This window comes from Coenobita brevimanus, chromosome 100 (genome assembly GCF_032717465.1).
Source record: "Coenobita brevimanus isolate Jiangsu-jjx chromosome 100, ASM3271746v2, whole genome shotgun sequence".
NCBI classification, from domain to species: domain Eukaryota; kingdom Metazoa; phylum Arthropoda; class Malacostraca; order Decapoda; family Coenobitidae; genus Coenobita; species Coenobita brevimanus.
The window spans coordinates 1,385,514-1,404,097 of record NC_137053.1 but is presented as its reverse complement, the minus strand read 5'-3'; the positions used below and the strand labels follow the sequence as shown (position 1 = coordinate 1,404,097).

The 18,584-nt window shown below is 44.4% G+C and overlaps 1 protein-coding gene across 1 annotated transcript in view; it reads right to left on the bottom strand.

Annotated features, from left to right (window-relative positions):
- The window catches only part of LOC145414519 (uncharacterized), a 239,615-nt gene extending 221,444 nt beyond the window's left edge, over window positions 1-18,171 (bottom strand). The window contains exon 1 of the mRNA XM_080284042.1: window positions 18,066-18,171. Within this exon, the coding sequence (XP_080140168.1) occupies window positions 18,066-18,171 (106 nt within the window). The remainder of the gene's footprint in view (window positions 1-18,065) is intronic.
- Window positions 18,172-18,584: the final 413 nt, after the last annotated feature.

Genomic DNA, 18,584 nt, shown 5'->3' with positions numbered 1-18,584 from the left:
AAGGATAAAATAATAGAAGTGAGTGGTGAAGAGGTGAGGAAAAAATGTGAGTGGTGGAGAAATGAGGAAACGAAGTGAGTGGTGGAGTAAGTGGCGAAGTTTAAACATAGCAAGGGAGTGAGAATGAATGATGGAAGATTGACAAGTAATGGAGGAGTGACTGGGATGGGTAAAGTGGGATGGAGTGTGAGTGGAGAGACGAAGGTAGTGGAGGAGGACGAGTGGAAGAGTGATAAAGTGGTGGTGGTCGTGGCGATAACGTAGAAAAAGAAAAAGAAGTTGTTTTTATAGTGCCGATGGAAGTAGTATCAGTAATAACGTAGATGTATCTGTAGGAGAAGAAACAGTAGTATAATGAAAACAAATGCATAAGTAGCAGAAGTAGTAGTAGTAGCAGTAGAAGTCGTAGTCATAGTCGTAGTCGTACCAGCATCAGTACCACGATAAGGGTGCCCGCAAGTACCCCACTGAGACGAATGGTGTAAACAGCTTGACGCCAAACCCACACTGCCTACCCTACCCTCTCCTGCTAACAATGCCCTGCTGTTTACCTCCCAGTCTTCTCTCTATATTCTCCCTGTTTCTTGTGTGCATCAGAAGCCTTGTTTACTGATCAAATTGAAACCATTTTATATAGTTATTTTGGTAGCCTTCTTTTTTTTGCATCGTGTCTTGGTTTTTGTGTATATGTAAGTCTTCCGTTTTCATTGGCATGTTTTGTGTGCTGATTATTTCAAAGGCTTTCATTTTCTTTTTCGTTTTTGTTAGTTGTTTATATCAGTGGCTTCCGTTTTTGTCGCCATTCTTCTTTTGCTGTTATATCAGTTTTTTTAATCCACATTTTTGTCTGGTGTTTAGATTTGGGGATTCAAGTTTCATTTTTCTTTTTTTTGCAAAGTTTGCCATTCTTATTCACTAACTTTTAATGACCTAAGTTACGGTTGTCATCATTTCTCATGCTTCGTTTTTCACTCCTTTTTCGTTCCTCCAAGTTTCCCGTTCCCTAAACTTCTTGCTGCTCACCCAGGCCGTTCCGCGTGTCTCTGATCACACATCCTCCGTTTCGTTCATTGCCCCCTCTCGTTCCAGGCCACTCTCCCGTTCCTCACCCTTTCGTTCCACACACCTAAGCAAGTTTCCGTTCCTTGGCCTCCCCTTCCACATCCTCTCATTCTACATTTTCTCATTACAAAGCTCTCTTATTATACTCATTCTTCTTATAAGCTTTTCATCCCGCACTAATTCCACGCATTCTAACTCTACAACTTTCCTATTTCGTGTATTTACAAGCATGGTGCTGGAGAGGGACGCCTTCACGCGGTGGCATTGATATAACTGGTCAACTCTGCTGCCCAGTTATACAAACGTCCCTCAAGTCCCTCCCTATCTCCCCTATAGAAGGATGGTGGATTGCAGAGAAGGGTAATTTCAGCCTGCAGTCCACTGGGTTCACGTTCAGATGAGCCTAGGGTTGCAACTGCTACTACTACTACTGACACACACACACACACACACACACACACACACACACACACACACACACACACACACACACACACACACACACACACACACACACACACACACACACACACACACACACACACACACACACACACACACACACACACACACACACACACAACGACCCCTTCAATCCCTCCGCTACGCCTCGACCTTCCCGACCAGGATTATCAGCAAACCTTCTTTCGAAAGCAGTTAGTACCCACGCCCCGAATCACCTCGTTTATGCAAGATCTCGCCAGTTAAGTGGTCGTTAAGGGCAGCTGCTAACGAGAGGTGAGGTGTTTTGCTACGAGGTGAGATAGGCAGGTGGTGGAGGCAGCGGTGGAGGAGGTGGAGGTGGAGGTAGAAAATGGTGATAATGAAAGAAAGCAGCAAATAGGGAGAGGTGTATGAATGAGGGTGATGTGAGCTGGAGAGATGGCAAACGGATGGCGGGGGACAGGGGACACGAAGATGATTTGTTTGTGGCCACCCATTCTGAGATTAAGGCGTCTGACTATAGATATAAAGATAGAAAAAAGCGAATGCGTGATACAGACAGAGGTTATATGAGTAAATCTACATCAAATCACCATAGGCGCTGCGTGAACTACGTTTAATACCTTCAGTACGAGACTATCATTATTATTTTTTTCATCTTGCTCAGGAGAGATTTCCCAAACTGGAGAAGCTAGATATTGCCGTCATTTACCCTGTTAGTATAAGTCTCCCCTAAGTTACCGACTGAGATCTGTTAAAAAGAACTGGGCAACTTGAGATTATTATATTATTCCCCATGTTATTTAAAATCATAATCTAAGCAAAATGGATGGCAGTGACAAGAAATAAATGTGAAGCCCGAAATTCACGTAATGAATGAAGAAAAATGAAAGAGGTTAAAATTAATATAAATAGGAATGTGGATGGAAGCGCAAGGAGCCAGACGCCACAGCAGCAGAAGCCTCATCACGGCTCCATCACTGCCCCATCCACACCACCACCGTCGCCCCTCCATCCACACCATCACCATAACTACCACTACTACCAACATTACCCAGCACCACCACCATCACTACTATCACTACCATCATCGCCCCCACCACACTCACCGTCACGAATAACACCATCACCACAACCACTGTTACCATCACCATCACCACTATATCACAGTAAGCATCACCTCTGTACCATCACCACCACCACCACCACCACCACCACCACCACCACCACCACCACCATCTGGGCCCCTGGGATGGAGAGAGGGAGGGAGGGGAGGAGAGATGAAGGGATGGAGGGAGGGAAGGAGGGAGAGATGAGTTTGCAAGAGCGGAGCAAGACAAAACTCCCCACCACACAGCTGATACCAGGACCCTGCAAAAAAAAAGTCATGCATCCTTGTACTTCGTTCCTTCTCCAATTTATTATCGAGTCGGGGCGTTCTTATGTACAGGATGAGCTGAGTCTCGCCTTCGTATATTTTTGGAATCTACTGAAGCACGGGAGGGAAGGGTAGGTAGGTGTAGTTACTGGATGAAGTGGGTAGTTTGGGAGGGCAGTGGAACGTCCGGGAAACTGGTATTATAAGCAAACAGGTGAATGATTTATCCGGGGGAACAATTTACCGACGCTTGGACCTCACACACACACCACACACCAGCCCACTCCCTTCCCTCCCTCCCTCCATGGTGCATCCCTCCCCTCCTTCCTTCCCTCCCTCCCTGCCTCCTTCCCCCTCTCGTCTTCTCCTCCGTGGTGATTTGCAGTTGATATATTGTCCGTGCGTGCAGGGGCAAATGACAGAGGAGCGCGCAACCTCACACCTCCACCTTGTTATTGGCGGGGAAATAAGTACCTTGGTGGCGATAGAGGAGTCGGGGTGATGGGGCCGAGGCGTTGCGAGCTCCAACTAATTCTCGTCTCGGGGTTAAGTGGGAGGCAGGCCGGCCACTGTGGACTTTAAGGCCGTTTTTGGTGGGAGGGAGACCGATTGGGATGGTGGGGGAGATGGTGGGGGTGAGGATAGGAGCGTGCAGATGAGGAGAAGGTGGAGAGGGAGATAATGGGATGGTGGGGGGTGAGGATAGGAACGTGTGTCTGGGGAGAGAAAGACGAGAGTGAAAAAATGAGAGAGACTGTAAGGTGATGAGGAAGTGAGGGAGTTGGTGGGGTTGAGAATATGAACGTACAGGTGAAAAGCGAAGACATAGGGAAGACAGTGGAAGTGGGAGTGAGGATAGGAGGGTACAGATGAGAAGGTGGAGTGGAGAGGAAGGCATGTGGATGGTGGGGGATAGAAACGCACAGGTAAGAAGGTGGAGTGGAGAAATGAGTGAGATAACTACAGCAGGAAACTGAGGGAGGTGGTGGGGGTGAGGAAAGACAAGCAGAAGATGGAGTGTAAAAGTGGGGAAATGAGGAAGATGCTAGAAGTGAGGATGGGAAGGAATAAGAGGAGTGAGAAAAAGATGAGAGAGGGAGATTAGGAAAGGAAGATGTAACTGAGGGAGAAGGTGAGGATGAAGAGAAGTGGAGGAATGAGGGGAGATGTTGAACGTGAAAGGAGTGGTGTGAGGATAATGGTGGGAGTGAGGAAAAGGTCGCGAAGGTGAGGAGATGCTGGAGTGGAGAAATGAGGAGAGTGTGGGAGAAGGAAGGTTATGGACTGCGCAGCTGAGAGAGAGAGTGGAGTGGAGGAGAGGAAAGTGCAAGTAAAGAGAAAGCAGGGAAAGGAGGAAGACACTGGGAGATGGGAAATGAGGGAATTGGTGGGGATGAGGATAGGAAGGACCTAGTGGGGAAAGAAATGTGAGAATGGAAAGTTATGAGAGGAAAGTGATGCTGAGGGAGACGGGAAAGGTGAAGGGTAGAATGGTATGGAGGAGGAGGAGTGGAGATGTGAGGGAGATAGAGTGGGGAACTTAGGGAGGAAGTGGGAGTGAGATGGAGTGAAAGATGAGAGGAGGAAATGTAGAAGAGGAAGATGGTGGGCACGCTGTTAGGATGGAACAGTTGAAGAGAAGGTAGAGAAATGAGGAAGGCAGTAGGGGAGAAGGACTGAGAGAGATGGTGAGAGCGAGAATAGGAAGGAGCTGTAGGTGAAGATGGAAAGATGTGCGTGGAAGATTATGAGAACATGGTGCGTGGAGGAACGAGAAAGAAGAATGGAAATGGAGGAATATGGAGTGGGGAAGTGAGGGAGACGGTGAGGGTAAGTTAGGAACACACAGTTAGAGAGAAGGTGGAGATGGAGGGTGTGGAATGGTGGGGAGGTAAAGACAGGAGTAAAAGAAATGTGAGAAGATGGAGGAATATGCAGAAGGTGTAGTGTGAGGCTGAGGGGGGTGGTGTGGATGAGGGCAGGGAGGAGAAAGTGCGTATTTCCAGACGATTTTACTCAGCTTAGGAGAGGCCTTTCGAGCTAGAGAGGTTAGATATAGCCTTTCTCAACTCCTCCATCACGAGAAGTTTCCCTGAAGCCATAAATAAAACGTGTAACAGTAGATAGAATAGAGTAAAAGGGACCAACAGAAGTCTTAGTAAAGTAGTTAAACCATTCAATCAGATAATGTATACTTTATTTACTTTTCAATTATTGTTTATTATTATTATTATTATTATTATTATATTTTCCTGTCTCGAAATGATTATATTCAATTTATGGGAGAATTTTTGAGCTAGAAGAGTTAGATGCACCCTTCATTAAGCCACTCATTCCTAAGCGAGTCTCCCAACTTAAGTATGATAGTCTGGTAGTAGTAAGAACGAGCTAAAAAAATCATACTGAAGTGATTAGTGTAGGGCTGGTCAGGTGGTCAGTGGTGGCAGAGACCGACTAAAATTTTACCTGTCTTGAAAACTGGTGGCTTAGGTGAGTTCATGATTTCACTGTCTGATTTTTTAAAGCTTTCTCGAAATTGTGTCATAATTGCTTTACAGTTTCTCTCTCTCTCTCCCTCTCTCTCTCTCTCTCTCTCTCTCTCTCCCACTCAGATGGTAGATAAGTACAAGATGGTGAGAACATCCGCTTGTGGCCAGACTGAAGCCAATCATCCTGCCCGGTTTTAGAGATGGTCGCTCATTCAGTCCCCCTCACCCTTCCTATCCCTCTTCCCGTTTTTGCTCTCCTCTCCTCCTCCTCTCTTCTCCCCTCTCCCCTCCTGTACCTTCCATTACTCTTCCTACTTCTCTTCTCTCTGCAACCTTCCCCTCGTCTCCTCGCCTTTTCTTTCTTCTCCATTTCCTTCTTCTTCTCCTACCATTTCATTTCTTTCCTTTCCATCCCTCCTCTCCCCTTTCCTTCCTTTCCCTCCTCTCCTCTCCTCTCCACTCCCTTCCTCTTTTGTCTTTCTCCTCTCCTCTCTTCTCTCCTCTCGTCTCCTTTCCCCTCGTCTCCATTTCTTTTCTTCCTTCTCCTCCTCTCCTCACCCTTCTCCTCTTTTCTCCCATCTTCTCTACTCTCCTTCTCTTTTCTCCTTTCTCCGCCTCTCCTCTCTTCTCATCCCCTTCTCCCTTCTCCTGTTCTCTATTCTCCCTTCTCCTCTTGTCCCTCTCCTCCCCTTCTCCCTTCTGCCCTCCTCTCCTACCTTCCCTTTCTCCTCTCCTCTCCCCTCCTCAGCCCTCCCTCTCCCCTCCAGCCGCCATTATCGTCGCTTTGGCTACCTTAAGTGCATTACCTCCATCTTTGTTTTCCTAATGCCACCCTTCGCTTTATGTCATCCAGCCTGGCGTCCTTTACTCCGGTTTTTTGCGCGATAACGCTTGACTTTTTATTTTTTTTTAATATAGATTTCCTTTAGTGAACCTGGTGGAGATATTCCCTATAGGCTTTCAGTGTGGAGTCCCTTTATTCTTTCTTTACTTTCTTTTGTTACTGTCAGGCGAGTCTGTTTAGCTTAGAACAAAACGCAAGTAGTAAAGGACTTAACTCCCTTCATTTTAAATGGGTAAAACAAAGAGATTAAAGTAAAACAAACCCCACTAGTAAAGGACTCAACCCCATTACCTACGAAGGGGTCAAAGTAAAGACCAAACCCCAGCTAGTAAAGGACTGAACCCCATTATTTATTGAGGGGTTGAGGTAGAGAGGTGAACCCCATCATGAGCAAAACCCTGACTGAAATAAAATGACGTGGTGTAAGGCCCGTATTCTGGTTGGCTTAGGTGGCTCCCTAGCACCACTTCCTTAGCGATTTATTTTCCAGACTACCCATTAGCATTCTCCTTTTTGCTTCTTGTATCTCTTTAATATCAAAATGGATTGCATGAATAACACACAAGAATATGTTAACGGAGCAGACTCAGAAATAATCCGGTAAGGGAGAAATGTTGGTAAGCTTCCTAAACACACACACACACACACACACACACACACACACACACACACACACACACACACACACACACACACACACACAGTACAGGAACAAACTAAGAAATAAGCCGGTCAGCAAGAAGTGTTAGTAAGCTTCCTAACCACAAGAGTGTACCGCCCTTTGAAGAGCTTTCCCTCCCACCTTTGTTTTCCTAATACCTTGCCTCTCTTTAACCCACCTTTTGTCTGGGCCACTCCGCATCCCTCTGGCCTGGAGTCGTGTAAGGGGGAACTTGATCGCAGATAATACTACTTGGTTTATGGTGGTATCTAGGGGCGGGTTTTATATCGTGGGGCTGGGAATCACCTGGGCACCGTCGGTAATGTTCGAGCAGGGGTGGATAAAAGCGCAACCATTTGTGATTATTTCTTGAGCGAGAGAGGGAGCGGCTTTATTACTATTATTATTATTATTTTTTCAGTGTTGTGTGTTAGTCTGGCTTTTGTCTCTCCACTCATTGTTCTCAGGTTTCAAGCTTGTGTTTAGTTTCTGTTCTATATTAGTGTTTGTTTATGGCAGAGGGTGAAATGTGGCTTTTTTTTCGTTTGCTTTGTGTTTGTCTGGCTTCTTCTTTTTACTTCGTACTCTCAGGTCTCTCAAATTTAAGTGTATGATCCTTGTTTTCTAAGTATTAAAGTTTTTTTCTTATGACAAAGGGAGAGGGGTGTTCTTTTTTCTTTTTCTTCTTATTTTTGTAGATCAGTGTGTTCATCTGGCATCGTCCCTCCACTCGATGTACGCAGGTTACAGTACATACATCTTATTTTGTAACTGTGATAATTTCATATGGTTGTATGATTTTTCTTCTGTGCATTTGGTTAGTTTGGCTTCGTTTTTCCTCTCACAGATCAGCATATCCAGATTTTTATTAACCATCACTGATAAGGCTTGTAAGAAGTGGGCTCCGTGTAACCCAACTGGGCCGGAAGAATATTTTACGTTAATCAGGTACACTTTAACCTACCCTAGAGGAGAATATCAAGCTGGATTAAACTGCTACTAACTCAGCTGAACACGAGGCATCTCAGTGTTTAATGTGGTACTGCTAGCCATTAATCCATTGCTTACATAATCGTACACTAACTGCACCTTATTACAACCTTGTCTAATCTGCCACACCTTTCTTCACCTGCCATTTCCATCCAAGTCAAAATTTACCCAATTATCCCCAATCCATCTTAATCTTAACCTAATTTTACCGATCTTGCTTCGTCTTTCCCTCTGTGGACATTGATTAGTCAGTCCGTTCCGAGGTCCAGTAATCCTTCTCGCAACAGATGGCGTGACACACCTTCACAAGTCACCCCTTGAGCACTTATACCCACCGTCCATGCACATTAAATGCTGTGGACGCCTCATACAGGAGTTTTGTGATAGTATTAACAGGGGTGTTATTAGGTATATTGCATGGTCTTGTAGAAAATAACCTACGAATATGTCTAAGAAAATAATATTATCAGTTTCGTTCAGACATACAAGATATGCATACTCTTAACTTTGAGATTTTTTTTTTTTTACATTTTTGAACCGACAAAACATTCCTTAAGTTGTATTTTCCTATCCTCACATAACCTAATCTAACTTAAGCTAACCTATCGTTTCTTGTTCTTTACTTAACTCTTCCCTACTCTACTTAACCCTACCCAGTCCCCCTTAAACTCCCCAGCGAACCTAACCCATCCCTAACCCTTCTTCCCATCAGGTAGCCTCGTTTTGACAGCCCAGCCTCTCATCTTAACGAGGGTTTGGGGGGAGGGGGATGAGTGAGGTAGGGAGCGAGGTGAGGAGGCGTCACAGCGTCGTGTGGGTGGCGTCCCCGGGTCCTGATGTGACGGGGGAGTGACGGCGGGCGGCCACTGCGACGCCACAGCCCTCCTCTCTCAGCCCTCATGCCGTGCCGCTGAAGGAGGAGTGAGGGAAGGAGGGCGGGCTTGCATTGAGGGTGAGGTGGGCTGCTGACGAAGATAACATAGACTGCTGACCAAGATAATACTGACTGCTGACGAAAATGATACGAATAATTGAATAACAGACGAGGATAATGTTGTTTGCTGGCGAGGATAAGACGTAAATGACGAGGATAATAGTGGTTACTTACGGAGATGATATTGATTACTGACGAGGAGAATGTGTAATACTGACGAGGAATATACGTGGCACTGACGACGCTACTGACGTGGTACTGATGACCTCACGAAAATAATACTTGCTACTGACGAAAACAATATTCACTACGATCACATTCAGTATCCATATGTACTGGAAGTTATATGAATTTCTAAGGACTGCGATAATCATTTAATTAATCATCTTGCCAAAGGGGATGAAAATATAAATTGTGATAACAGACTTGGACACTTTATCGAAAGGATTTTTTTTACGGCTGTTCAGTGTGACGATCCTAACCCGCATGTATGGAAGTAGCGAGAATAAAATATTAAATTTCATTGGGCATATGAGACTAATATCCTCCATCTCCACCATCCACTAGAAGGAGGATCGTAGGCTGAAGAATCGAAAAAGAAAAAAAAAAAACGCATTCTTTAAGGCGGTTTATATATTTCTTTCGTTTTCTTTTTTTTTTTAATGTTCTCACACGGATTGCCTGCATAGACTGCCTTACTCATTCTAACAGGAAGCATTGAAACCGATACTGAACCGCAAACACACACCTGCCACACACGTAACAGGAACACCACACGCAGACGGCAGTGGTAAGTCAGGTGCAACTGCGGTAATGTAAAGGCGCGCTTGGGCTCTCCGGCGAACTAGAAAATACAAGAGAACATCACTGTGTAGGTGCAAAGGAGACGGACGAGCACAAACACGCGATACATGCTCAGCAGGAGACATGAATATTGGACCACTTTCTAATGGAATATGAAATCATTATATTAAGAAAAGGTTGTCGAGCGTCGAAGATCACACCACTAGGTTTTGAAAGGTAATGCTGACTGCTCGTAATTTATTTTAAGGAATTGGATCGATGATAATGTCCACGACTGTAGATCGAGGCTGAGGCGATTCTTCCAATGTTACTTATTTTCAAAACATCTCCAGGACTTTACATCAGTGAGGTCTTGGCAGAATGGGCTTGAACTGGCTTCTTTTTCACTTATATAATACAGTACAGATAGATAGATAGATAGATAGGTAAATAGATGGCGAACGTAACAAAATTAAACTAGTATATATTACTGAACTTAAAATAGCAAAAGGTTTCTAACGAGACTGGGAAAATGGGTGATGGGGAGGTGGGGAATGGGATGGGAATTGGGCTATGGGATGGGGTTTGAGGGATGGGGGTTGGGGATGTTTTGTATGGTGAACGGAAGCGATGAGACTGGAAACTGGGGCATAGGATGGGAAATTATGCTGTGTGATTCGTAGGAGCACCAGCATCAGGGAGATAATTTTAGAAGCATCTGAATGTTCGGAATTCTCCCCGTTGAGTAAAATCGTCTGTTTTAAGCCTGAATAAAATAACCTAAAGCTGGTTTGTTTACGTCAAAGATCCATAACTCATTTCCGGCTCACTTGATGGCCAAAGGTAGTCAGATTGGATGTACGATTCGACTAGTAACCAAGGACACTCATTCCTACCTGAGAAAGAGAATGCTTAGATGTAATATAAAAAGCAAATCGCAAAGGAAGAGGTGCAACGAAGCCCCCTGTATCCCTTAGAGGACGGCCTTGGTATGATTAAATGAAGAAGGATAGAGGATTAGGCGGGAAGGGATAGGAAGAAGGATACGTAAAAGGATTGAGGGATAGGCAGTGTTTTGTGGATCAAATGGTGGAATGGTTGGGGCTTCTGGTCGGGAGATGGGTTATGGAATGTGTGTGTGTGTGTGTGTGTGTGTGTGTGTGTGAGAGAGAGAGAGTTGGGGATGATAAGAAAAAGGAGAGAGAATGTTGAGGAGTAAAATGAGGATAATGAGATGCCAAGCAAATGTTGAAAGGCGAATTTAAGACTGCGCAGAGCTAGGACCCCCTCCCTCCCTTCCTAGCCTTCCCTTTACCCCTATCCTTTCCTCAACCCTATCCTTCCCACCCTTTACCCCTACCTTGCCCCACACTTCCCCACCCCTTCATCTCCTCCGCGCTCTTTTTCCTTCATCTGTTCCACCGCTCCTCCCCATCCATTCTCTCCCTCCTGTCCCTTCACCTTCCCCATTCCCACCCTCCAATCCCCTCTCCTCACCCATTTCCCCTCCCTTCCCCACCCCACCACCTCTCCCATTCTCTCTCTCTCTCTCTCTCGAACCCCCCTTCCTCACCGCCTTTCCTGCCCACTCCTCCGTCTCCCTCTCCCCTCCCCTCCCCTCCCCACACCGCTTGGGCCTGATATATGGTGTCGAGACGTTGGTTAGCGTTTTGCTCCGCTCATCTGACGAGACGATAAGTAAAGGCGTGGGTGATGGAAGGCCCCGCCCCAGGGAGTCCGGGATGCCTGGCTGAGAGAGAGAGAGAGAGAGGTGGAGAGGGAGATGAGATGGGGGAGGGAAGTAAAGGATGGAGAGGGAGGTGAGGAGGGAGGAGTGAGAAGGACAAGGTTATGAATAGTAGTGCAGTTGCAGATTTGATATTTGCCTTTCTGTGTGTGTGTGTGTGTGTGTGTGTGTGTGTGTGTGTGTGTGACTAGTTGTAGTAAAAAGGATTTGAGCTAAGCTATTGCTCTATGGTCTCAGCATCTAGTTTTATCCAATCTGTGTGTGTGTTTATATGTATGTGTATGCGTGTATGTAAGTGTATGCCTTATAAATTAAAATATATATGTGCTTTGTTTTTACTCGTATGTCTGTATTTGTGTCAGCAGCATTTTTCTTTCACAGAGGGTACTGTCATTGGAGGTGTATATATTGTTCTGTCATTCGTAATACATAAACCTCAGACACCTTGCGTAATTCCCGTGCATCATACTTTTAGATAGAAATATAATACAGTACGAATGTTTTTTAGTCTGATTCTTGGTATTACAGGGAGGCAGGGGCAGGGGGGGGGTAGACAGGGAAAGGAGAAGGAAGAGGTAGGGAATGGAGGAGAAGGGGAGGGGTGAGATAGGGGAATTAGGGGGAGGAAAAGGGCGAAAGGTAGGGGATGGAAGGACAGTGAAACGTATTGCAGAGAATGAAGGGATGGAGGAGGGAGGGGGTAGAATCAAAGGAAAGGAGAATGAATTGAGGGCAGAGGTAACGGTGGAAGGCAGGGGTGAGGAGTGAAGTAGAGGAAGCAGAAGGGGGAGTGTGGCTACGTTGTTAAGCAGGGGAGGAGAATGGTACGGTAGTCAAGGAGGGGAGAAAAATGGGGAGGAAAGGGGGAATGTAAAGCGGTAGTGGGGATAAGGTTAGCGAAAAGTAGAGGAGGGGAGGAAATAAGACAGGAAGAAAAAGATGTGGAAAAGGGTAAATAGGTGGGAGGGGAAAGGTGGGGAGAAGGTTAGGGGAAGGGAGGGAAGGGTATGGAAAAGAGAGGGAGAAGGGAGATAAAGGATATGGAGAAGGGAGGAAATGGGGTTGGAGATGGCAGAGAGAAAATACGAAGATGGCGAGGAAGGTGTGGAGAAGGATGGGAAAGGTAGTGAGAAGGGAGCGGAAAGGTAGCAGGATTGGAGGAGAGAGGTAGGAAGAAGGGAAGGAAAAGGTAGGAAGAATGGAGGGGAAAGGTATTGAGGAGGGAGGATAAAGACAGGAAGAATAGAGGGGAAAGGCAGGAAGATGGGAGGGGAAAGGCAGTAACAAGGGAGGGGAAAGATGGAGGGAAGAGGGAGCAGAGGAAGGGAGAAGACAGGGAGAAGAAGGAGAGGCGGATGAATATAAATAAATGGTAAAACATAAAAGTGGGGGATAAGAGCGAGAAGGTACTGAAAAGGTAGGAAGGAGAAGGAAAAGAGAGATGAAGAAATTATGATGAAAAAGGCAGGTGAGAATTAAGAGATTAAAAGACACTAAATTGCTAGAGAGAAGAGGGGCGGATAGAAGAGAATATATGGTGAAAAAGGCAGAGAGAGAATAGGCAAAGGTAAGGATGGGTAGGGGAGGGGATAAGTTGACCTTTTGAGAGCAGAAGGGGAAAAGAGGGTAGAGAAAAGATTGGGGGAAGAAGAGAATCAGAGAGAACGGAATATATTGAGAAAAAATAAGGGAAAGAGAGAGAGGCAAGGAAGAAAGAAAAGTATGGTAAAGAAAAAGGAAGATAAAAGGAAAGACACACAGAGGAGGACATGACAGAAATAAAAGGCAGGGAGAGACACACACACACACACACACACACACACACAGACTGAGACAAAGGCAGATGAAGAATAGGGGAAAAGGGTAGATAGAGGAAGTAGGGAGAGCTGACATGTAGATAGCATACGTCCTAATCAGAGTTCATGAGTAATTAGAGTCGGGGATATGCTACTTAATGAGCGAGGTGGCTTTATGCATTAGGGCGACAGATTAGGCGGCTCCGTCGGATAACTCACAATAATAAGACCTAATGGGACTTTTTGCGACACCGCGGGAAAGGTTTGGGAAGGGGGGATATGGGATGGGAAATATGGGATGAGGGTATGTGGGATGGGGGTATGGGATGTGGGATATGGGATGGGGGTTTGGGATGGGGGTATGGGATGGGTAGAATCACGCCACAATCCCCCATTATGAATAAATATAGGGAGAGACGGAATCACTAACCCTTCTGAGTGAATTAATATGGGGAGAGATTTGAGAATTATTAACGCTCTTATGGTCGCGACAACTCTAGTATGCTCAGCTAACGCCAGACGATTTCATTCAGCTGAGAGTGATTCGTAGGAACCTGGGAGTGCTAAGACGTTACCTAGACACCGAGAATCACCAAGACGTTACTGAGAATGAGAATCACAGAAGAGAATATAGCTTTGCATTCTTTCTGTCTTTTGCCTTATGTCCTAACCTGTGGCGCTTCCCTTTCATCCCTCCTCAGGAACGATCACTTCTCTCGTCACTCCATCCTCCCTCATATACATCCCGTTATTAGCAAACCATATATGAAACCCACCAAAACTTAGAATCACGGTAGTTATAAGAGTCAGAAGAGATCAACAGTATTATAAAGAATCGTAAACATAAGAATCACGACGCCAATAATTCCGACCCATCACAAAGGCACACAAGAATCGCGAGAACGGTACAGATCATGAATGAAGAATCACGGGAGCGCTAAAAAGGTACATGAGGATGGAAAGAATCGCGAATCAGAGAATCACAGAAATATTAACGTTAGAGAAACTGAAACAATGGTGATTCTAAAGGGTACAGACAAACCAAGCATTATAAAGCTGAGAGTCACGGAGAATCATGAGCGGAGAATTGAGAATAATGAGGCTGCTAAAAAGAGCAATGAATCACCAAGGTAAGAATCTTTATGAGGAACAAAGAATAAAAAAAATCGTGAGGATGCTACAATGGGCAAAAGAAATGAGAATCAAGGAGACGCTAAGAATCACAATGACACTATAAATAATAAAATTCAGTGAGGCAGACCAGAAAAAAGAGAAAGAAAAGGTGAGAATCAGTGAATCATTACGGAAGCAGTATCGATGTATGGCAGGAAAAGGGAGATTCTTAAGGCGCTAAAAATAACTGGTTAGAATCACAGAAGACGCTGAAATAAGCAATACGGTAAGAATCACAGAGTCAGCTAAGAGGAAAGATGAATGTAGAATCACGGAAAGGAAAAGATGGTCTCGGATTCTTGTTTGGTATGGACACTCCCTAACGCCTCTTCCTAGGCGATTTATTTTTGGAGTTGGCTGGTTAATATCCTTTTGTACGTTATTTAGGCAGAGTATGGCGATATTGGAAAGATTTACGTAACACATTGTGGGACAGTAAGGTGTAATACGCAAAATAAATCACTTAGGAAAAGATGTTACGGAGGAATACGGGCCTAAGAATCATGAATATACTCCCTTCAGAGAAACTGGAATCCCTTAGAGTCACCGGAGAGCACACTATAACGAATATAAAGAATCACGGTGAGAAAGAATAGTGCTGAGAATCTGTGTGGAGTTGGAATTGGCGAGTTTGCTAAGAATTATAACAGGGAATCACAGAAGCGCTAAGAATCACGGGAGCACTGAGAATCATGTAACCGCGAAGAGTCATAACGGCACTAAAAATCATGTGTTAGCTGAGAATCACACAAATCTAAGCATCATGTTGAGCGCTAAAAAAACACGAAAGCGCTAAGAATCATGCAAGCGCAGTGTCACGGAAATGCTAAGAATCACTGGAGCGCTGAGAATACCAAAAGCGCTAACTGAGCATCACGAGAGCGCTAATGTACAAATTCCGAGAGCGCTAAGGATCATGGGAGCGCTGACCATAAAGGAAATACTAAGAATCACACACCACAATAATCAGGAGTCGCTTAGAATCAGGAGAGGATAAATAATAACTGGCGGGTTGAGAATCATGGACGCAGTAAGCATCATAAAAGCGCTAAATATAAATGAATTATTAAAACGTAAGATAACCGCTCGTCAAGTTTCATTTTTCAGTTTAAAAATCTTGGCACAAAAGCATTTACTCAGATTTAAGTGAGATCTCCTGTAGTAGTAGTAGTAGTAGTAGTACAAGAAGTAGTAGTAGCAGTATAGGCTAGTAGTAGTAGTAGTAGTAATAGAAGTAGCATATTAGTAGTAGTAGTAGTAGTGGTGGTGGTGGTGGTGATGGTAGCAGTAGTAGTAGTAGTAGTTGTTGTTGTTGTTGTTGTTGTTGTTGTTGTTGTTGTTGTTATATCCCTAGGTTCACACCGAATCACCATAATTCTAAGAATCATGGCAGGTCTAACGATATCGGGAGCACTAGGAATCACAGTAGCTCTAAGAATCACTACTAAAGAATCACGGCAGTGCAAAGATTCACAGGGGCGATAATAACCAGGAAATACAAAGCTCAGAGTGGAATGCTGAATATTATGAGAATACTAAGAATCACCTGAGAAATAAGAATCACAGGAGAACTAAGAATCACGAGTGTTTAAATTACAGAAGCGCTAAGATTCAGGTGAGCTCTGAGAATCGGTGGAACATACAGAATCAGAGGTAAGCTGGGAATTACGGAAAGTTTGGAATCACGGAGATGCCAAGAATCAAGGAAACATTTAGAATCACGGGAACGCTAAGAATGGAACGCCAAGGAATGTGAATACTGAGAATCACGATGCTAAGAATCACCGAAAGTATCTGTCTATCCATCTTTCTGTCTATCTATCTATCTATCTGTCTGTATCTATCTATCCCTCTTTTCCATCTCTCTTTCTATCGATCTCTCTTTTCTTTTCCTCATACCAAACTATACTCAGTTCACTTTAACTTGGCGTAAAATTGTCATCGTCTCTTGAATGCTCAGCTGTGACGTGAGATTAACGCTAGAAATATTGCTCTAGTCACGAAGAAGTGCTATGGAAAAGACATAGAGCCAAAGTTTTTTTTTTTCCTCATTGAGTTACGGGAAATAAACTGTTAAAGGGAAAAAAATCTAAGCCAAGTTAAAATGAACAAACTATAGACAGCCAAGAAATAAGAATCACGAGAACAAAGAATCACCTGAACACTAAGAATCGCGGGAACATTAAGGGCTGTATTCTCGTCCTTAAGGAAACTCCCTAACACCTCTGCCTTAGCGATTTATTTTTGGATATGACTGGTTAATCTCCCTTCGTACGTTATTTATGCAGAGTATGGCGATATTGGAAGGATTTCTTTTATGTCATTCAGAAGAGGAGAGTCAGATGTAATAAGCAAAACAAGTCGCTTAGGAAGAGGTGTTAGGGAGCCTCCTTACCCTACGAGAATACGGGGTTAGGAATCACGAAGACGCTAAGAATCACGGAAACAACAAGTCACAGGAAAAAGAGTGACACTAAGACTCCACAAAACCTTATAGACGAACACGCAAGGCAGTAAATTCCTCCCTTATAATCACCTGGTTTACAGTGTCGCCCGTCCTCGTAACTTGAAAGAAATAGCTGAGGAGTTTATCGGGGAAGATATGTGACCTCGCCTTGACAAGGAAGAGAAATGGAGAAGAATGAGAAGGAGAAGAACAACAAGGAAAAGGAGAGCACGAAGGAAAAAAAGGTAAAGAAGAAGAACAAGGAAAGGGAGAACACGAAGGAGGAGAGAAGGTAAAGAAGGAGAAGAACAGGAGGAGAAGAAGGAAAAGGAAAAGAATTCATTGTAGTAAGTGACAGAAATTCATTTATTAAAACGTCAACAGAGTACCGTGGATGTATGTGTCGTTTCCGATATATTAAAAACTGTCATAACGAGATATGGAAAAGGGAGAAAAATAGTAATTGGCATGAATCAGGAACGTCACAAAGGAGGTGAATAATGGTCTAGAAATGACACGGGAAGAGTAAACCATAATACGTAGGATAAAAATAGTAGACATTATAATGCGTACCACAAAAGGGACACCAGCAATACGAGAAGACGGAAGGACAATGGAAGGAAGAGAGAAATAATGAAGTAGCACCAAGAACGGAAAAATAATAGGATTAATGTATTTCCCTGTCAGATTAAAAGTACCATCAGTCTTATTTTTAAAACTGAGAAGGTGTAGGTATATGGAAGTCCCCAGTTTCTGAAAGTCATTTATGAAGTTGTGGCCATTAATGTTTTGATGTAATTTACCTGCATACAAAACCACACTACAGAGAACATTCAGCAGTAAAATAGAGACGCCAAACTAGTTACACTTCCATAATGGTTTTCACTTAATAAAGGGCTTGCTTAACCTTATGGATCTAAGTTCTTAACCCCTACAACACGAATACTTTATTGTATGTTCTTGCTACTACCAGGTTATTTTGCTTACTTTAGGGGAAAAAACTAGCGGTGAAAGTAGTAACAACTGGTAACCCTTACAGATCGAAAAATCTCTCCAATATTCCATTAAATCGTCTGGAGATAGCAAGAATAAAATGAAAAAGACGCCTCGGACTTAGCCCTTGACATCTGACAATTAAATTCAAGTTAGGATAAACTTTTCCTACTATAAGGGTTAGGTAGATCCTTTATTTACCTATTCCCTAAATGAGATCTCTCTCAGATCGAATAAACACTTCTGAATGTGGCCTGATTGATAGGATATGTAAGTAATAGGATTGAAGGGGTTAAGAACACGGCTTTAGAACCCAAGATCTTACCTTCCCTGGCCTGTGGAGTCATCTTGGCAGCGGCGCCCATGATGGCAGCGATGGAGAAGTCAGTGGCCCGCGCCTTTAACACGCCCGCGTCCTCCACCACACTCATCCCGCGGGCGTGCGTGTGTGTGGGCGTGAGGGCGTAGGGAGAGAGGCTAGCTGTGGGCGTCTATGGGTGGGTGCCGTAGGATGAAGGAGAAAGGTGGGGGAGATGGGGGAGGCTGCGTCTGGTGAGGACGAAAAAAAGGGAACAATGAAGGCAGACTCTTTGTTTTATATCCGCATTGTTGTTGTCGTCGGCGCTCCCTCCATGTTATCTATAGACTCTCCTTCTTCCTCCCGCTGACATGGAATAACAGGCGGGGTGTTACGGGTGACGGAAGGACATTGTATTCATTCATCCCCTGCAAGGTAGCGCTATTGTTCCGGCATTAGATTAGTGTATTATTGTTCCAGCGCCGCCTTGTAGATTTTCAACACGTCCCACTGGAAGTTATTTATCACCGTCACTCAAGTTTTTTC